Source organism: Neltuma alba, unplaced genomic scaffold (assembly GCF_004799145.2).
Source record: "Neltuma alba isolate B1F8T4 unplaced genomic scaffold, ASM479914v2 tig00012252_pilon, whole genome shotgun sequence".
Classification (NCBI taxonomy): Eukaryota; Viridiplantae; Streptophyta; class Magnoliopsida; order Fabales; family Fabaceae; genus Neltuma; species Neltuma alba.
This window is the reverse complement of record NW_021636778.1, coordinates 131,935-137,713: the sequence shown is the minus strand read 5'-3', so window position 1 is coordinate 137,713 and position 5,779 is coordinate 131,935. Positions and strand designations below refer to the sequence as shown.

Here is a 5,779-nt window from a genome sequence, read left to right as displayed (position 1 = left end):
GGTTCAAGGAGACCAGTTGTGGAGTCGGATGTAGATGAGGTAGTTCGGCTAGCCGCGGGGACTGACATAAGTCGACACCAAGCGGCGGCCGGAGTTACTTGAAGAGATAAGATCCATGTTGCACAGAGAGTGGGAGGTGGCAGTGGGATGATGGATGGCATGTCACTGCACTTTCCAACTTCCAAATCTGCTACAATGCAAAAGTGACACTTTGCGGATTCAACTCAAAATATTACAGGAGGAACAAAAGAATTCATCTGCAGACATCGTGGCTATAAATAAAACGTTGCCTGAATAGACCGACCACTTAGACAGAGGCACGTGTGCATTAAAACCTCCAACTTTCAAGCTTACCGACGCATTCATCACTAACCGACATCTCGTTGACTGACATTGGTAGTGTGTTGGGCGTGGATTGACCAAGAATGTTTCGAGAAGCTCCATTTTGCACAAAATATGCAGGCAGCGAAGGGGTTGGCAGAGTCATAGGATAATTTTCAAGCATCAGAACTATGGATGACATTGAAGGCCTCTCTGCTGGATCACTTTGAACGCACAGCAAACCAATGTGGATGCATCTCATAACTTCATCTGGAGCATAAGATTCTCTTATTGTGGGGTCCAACAGTTCCAAGGGTTCTCCATCCTTCCAAAGTTTCCAGGCCTGTATCAAAATGTTGTCAGCTATTTGTTATATTGGGATCAGTGTTTATCCTTTTGACAGAAAGCAAATGATTCATTTGAATCACACTAGAAAGAATAGTGTTTGATATACTCACATAGATAAGCAGGTCCAGGTCCTCACCACCCTCCATTTGATAGGAAGGACTATTCCTCCTCCCACTTATAATCTCCATTAAAAGGACACCAAAGCTGAACACATCAGACTTAACAGAAAGCTGTCCATGCATGGCGTATTCCGGAGATATATATCCACTAAAACATTGAATCATCAGAAGATAATTGTTAGTGCAGGAAAATTAGGCAGAAATCTGGACTGTTGGCATTTCTTTCTGTTAAAGAGAAGATGCCAGGATATCTGGATAATATTGTTAGGACTCAAAACCAGTAACATGCCAAAGAGATTTTGCAAGGATATGTAAATTTGTTCTTACAGTGTTCCAGCAATGTTAATGGTTTCATGAGTTTGGTCCACCATAAAAATCCTTGCCAAACCAAAATCTGATATTTTTAAATTCATGTCACTGTCCAATAATATATTACTAGTTTTAAGATCACGATGTATAATTTTAAGTCTTGAATCTTCATGAAGGTATTTAATGCCTTGAGCAATTCCTTTGACAATCTTGTACCGCTTTGTCCAATCTAGCTGTTTTTGCTTTTCAGGTTCTACATATTAAAAGGAAAAAAAAAAAACAAATTGTCAAATAAAAGTAAAGTAAACTACTCAAGCGAAAAGAGGTGAATCAGAACTTCCTCCATTTTAGTCTCAAACATGAGGAACCTACCGAAAAGAATGTGATCAAGACTTTTGTTGGGAAAATATTCATAAACAAGAATATTTTCTTGCCCTTGCACACAAAATCCCAGCAGCCTCACCAAATTTCTGTGCTGTAACTTCGCAACCACCTCTACTTCATTCTTAAATTCTTGTACAACTTGTCCAGATTCTCGGGAGAGTCTCTTCACAGCAATTTCTAGTCCATTTGCAAGCGTCCCCTGAATTTCAAACATAAAGTTCACATGCATATATGGAGTGGCCTAACTTCCTTCACGTTAACAACCAAGAAAGCACACAAACTTGATACCTTGTAAACCGGTCCAAATCCGCCTTCACCAAGCTTGTTATCTGCAGAGAACTTGTTCGTGGCTGCTTCAATTGTACTGAAATCATATTGCAGTGAATCCACTTTGCCGATGTCAATTGCAGCTACACAACCAAATGGTGCGTGTGCATGATGAGATGAAGTGAAAATAGGAGGGCGAGCAAATATGAACCACACAAAGCAAAAGGTCTGGTATGCTGATGCTATGGACATCCTTACATTTACCTTTGGCATCAGAGTCGTACTTCTCCATTGCTCGTTTACTCAGGCAACAGATGCCGACTATAAATATCAGGACAGCCACAGAAGTTGGAACCACAATCGCAACAATCGCCCCCGATGAGATTCCACCTTTTCCTGGATCATCCCAAGAACAGAGAAAGCAAGTATATTTGATATGGTAAATTCACGGCAATAATTGAGCAACCAAATTTACATCATTCATGTTCCTCAGTCAATCTTTTCTCGTATTTGTTCTTCTAGTCCACTTAGCTCTTTCTCCACAATTTTGAACCCTCCCCTGCTTTTATTTCACTCTCTGTTCAGTGGGTTTTCCCCCACGATTTTGCTTTTAAACTCTCAATTTTCGCAAACTAATACCCAAATCACCGAGGGGAGAGCTTTACCTTGGGAACCGGTACTATTTGTAGGAGGAACACCTGCAGCTTCCGACTGATAGAAAGGGTGCAACTCATAGCGGACATTACAGCTCGGGTACAGCACTCTTCCTCCTTGCTTCCCACTACAACACCACTTAAGTTCCCCAATCACACCACTCAGGCAACTTCTGCAATCTGACGGCGAAAGGTCCGGTGTGCACTGTGCTAGACAATACACAGTTTGAAACGATGAGAAATTCGCTGCTCCGGTCGCATACTTCTTTTTCCCAACAGCTGGTTTAGCCGCCTCATCTGCCGTCCTGTTCATTGTATCGTACAATGTTCTCATGAAGCTTGCCTGGTTTGAGACACTTCCGGCGTCAAAGAGGCTGAGTCTAGGCCTCGTGTCAATGGTGGAGAAGAAGAAACGGTTAGAATAGCGAAGCAAGCACTCGTCGTACCAGATTATTGCCTCCTTCGAAACTCGGCACTCCGAAGATAATCGTTGGGTTGCGTGAACGACGCACTGGTGGCACATCGCGAGGTTGACGTCACCCCGACACATGAAGAGGCCGTGGACGGTGTCGCCGCCACCGACAACGGTGGCGTTGTAGAAGTCGGTGTTGACGAAAGCTGGGGAAGAGAAGAGCGTCGTTCGGTCCGATTGAAAAGCACTGTTGGCAGCGAAGGTTATGTTGGGAGAGCAATTGTGGTGAAGATAAGTAACATGTGCTTCATTTGTAGGAGAAAAGAGGAGGCTAATAAGCAAGAGCGAGACAATTTTGAGGGAACCGATGGCCATGGACGTCAAGTAGTTTGTGCAGTGCTTATGATGTGTATCTCAGTGGCTAGAAGGGGAGAATCATGAGGAAGACGATGTTGTAGTGGCAGGGGATGAGATCGGTGATGGAGGTCGACGGAGGTCAACTAAATTTGTTTGGGAGAAAAGAAAAAAAAGGAGAATTACAATCTAGTGCTATAAAACTAAAATAATTATTAAAAAATTCTAATAACGTCATAAACAGTTTATAATGACAAGTTTTAATATAAAAAATAACAATCTTTATAACTTATTTTATAATTTTTTTTATTAGGATCTTATTGTAATTCTTTCAAAAAAGTCACTTTTTTTATTTCTATAACTCATTTACAAAAATAATTAATTAATTAAAATTAGTTTAAAATAATAAATAGACTAGAAATATATTTTTATTTTTAAATATATTCTTATAATAAATAAAAAAATATGTGAAAAAATTTGATAAAAGAGAGTATGACAAACAGGAGTAAATAAACAATAAAAAGTAAAATTAAAAAAAATACATTAATACTAAGAGAAATTCAAATTGGAGCTTCCAGATCCCACCAAAATGGGGAAAAGTCTCGGTGCATAAAGAAAATAATACTTGGGGTTGCAGTTGAAGTCCATTTTGATGGCTGAAGGGTGAATGTTATCATAGTTGGATTATAACATTGCTAGCACTCTTAGTTAATTCTTTGAAAGTTCTTCATCGTCTTATCTTCAAAGTTGGGGCACCAACGTAACGTCTGATAAAATTCTTTTCCTTTTTTTTGGGTTTTCCCCTCATCACTATCAAAAAACATCTTATTAGCGATGAAATTTACCGACGGAATTTTTATTTAGCGACGAAATCAAATTACCGACAGAATTAGTGACGGAATTGGTTCCGTCGCTAATGTTTTCATCACTAATTGGATTACCGACGGAATTAGCGAGGGAATCAATTCTGTCGGTAATTACTGACAGAATTTTTCCGTCTCTAATTATTGACGTAATTTCAATTCCGTCGCTAATATATTTTTTTTTAAAAAAATTAAAATGCCACCTCACCTTGGCCGCCACTTGTCACCACCTCATCTCCACGTGTCGCTGCCACCTCACCTCCTTCGCCACGTGTTAGTGCCACCTCACCTTCTCCGCCACGTGTCGTTGCCACCTCATCTCCACATGTCGCTGTCACCTCAGCTCCGCTGCCACATGTCACGGCCTCATCTCCAGGTGTCCCTGCCACCTCAAGTCTACCGCCACGTGTTGCTATCGCACATGCCACCTTGTATTGCCACATGTCGCCACCATATAATTTTTCTTCAAAGTGACTTCTCCACGGCTCGAACCAAGGACCTCGCTCGTGCACGCGTGCAACTTCACCAGTTGAGCTGCAATGAATTTACTGACTTATTATGCAAAATTAAATATATATAATATTCTCTTACACAAATAATTATTTATACACATATATATTATTAGAAACTAAAAGTAAACTATATGATAATTTTAATCAATTAACTATTTTTGTAACAAAATAATTTTTAGATATTTGTTTTACTATTTATTTTATAATGCTTTATTTTTAAAAAAATTATTTTAAATATAATATTAATTTCCAATGACATTAATTTTGAATTTTAAATAGTAAATAATTTTTTCATAAATATATTTTTTAAATTTAATTCTTTTATTTAATATTTATAACATATATAATTTAATTATATATTTATTATATTATATATTAGACACGGAATTAGCCACAAAAATTAGTGACGAAATAATTTTCCGTCGCTAATTCTATGGCTAAATTAGCCACAGAAAAGTATTCCGTCACAAATCGTAATTATAAAACTTTAGCCACAAAATTAGCCACGAAATTTTCTGACGGAAAAAATTCCATGGCTAATTTAAAGTATAAAATTTTAGCCACGGAATTTTCTGACGGGAAAAGTTCCGTGGTTAATTAGCGACGGATTAAATTCTGTCACTAGCTCCATGGCTAAGTTTAGCAACAGAATTTTGGTGGGTAATCCGTCAGAAGTTAGCGACGAAAATTATTCCGTCACTAATTCTGTCAGTAATTAGGTTTTTTTTGTAGTGCGTCATGGATCACAATGTACAACTATTTTCAAATCCTTCTAGAATCTGCTGATAAGCTATTTCTGTACATCTATATTGTGTAAGTCATGACGTTCCTCACCTGGCATGGTGTTGAGTTTCAAATTCTTCTAGAGATTGATTGCAGGATGTGACACTAGCCCCGCCGTTTCATTAATATGTACATTCACTGTCACTGCCCATGGTGGAAAGTTTGTCATCATGTGATCATTTTATCTTTTTTCTTACTTGGGCGAGATAATGATATATCATGTGTGTGAGCTATGTCAAATCAGGCTTATAAACTAGTCGCTAGGTAATTAATGGAACGGGTTTCAGTAATCATGGAAGTGATAAGTATTAATAAAATCCAAACCATTCAAAAGAAAAATATTTTTAAAAAAACAAAAATGTTAAATATTAAATTTCGACTGTTTATATTAAACTTAAATGGTTGAGACTTAATAAGCATCATGATGCTCATCACTATAATTAGCACTGAATAC

At 38.1% G+C, this 5,779-nt stretch overlaps 1 protein-coding gene across 1 annotated transcript; it reads right to left on the bottom strand.

Annotated features, from left to right (window-relative positions):
- Positions 1-221: 221 nt before the first annotated feature.
- Positions 222-3,212, bottom strand: LOC114725434 (putative receptor-like protein kinase At4g00960). Its single transcript, XM_028911952.1, has 7 exons — positions 2,414-3,212; positions 2,007-2,144; positions 1,770-1,891; positions 1,470-1,680; positions 1,116-1,350; positions 780-936; positions 222-664 (listed from the first exon to the last, which is right to left on the bottom strand). The coding sequence occupies exons 1-7, from the start codon at positions 3,186-3,188 to the stop codon at positions 329-331; spliced, it is 1,974 nt and encodes a 657-aa protein (XP_028767785.1). The 5' UTR covers positions 3,189-3,212; the 3' UTR covers positions 222-328.
- Between the last annotated feature and the right edge of the window lie 2,567 nt (positions 3,213-5,779).

Excerpts from the sequence above, each read along its gene's own strand:
- LOC114725434 (XM_028911952.1), bottom strand. The coding sequence starts at position 3,188 with ATGGCCATCGGTTCCCTCAAAATTGTCTCGCTCTTGCTTATTAGCCTC. Across the intron at positions 1,892-2,006 it reads CTCTGATGCCAAAGGTAAAT|CTGCAATTGACATCGGCAAA; the intron begins GTAAGGATGTCC and ends TTGGTTGTGTAG. Across the intron at positions 665-779 it reads ACCTGGACCTGCTTATCTAT|GCCTGGAAACTTTGGAAGGA; the intron begins GTGAGTATATCA and ends ATTTTGATACAG.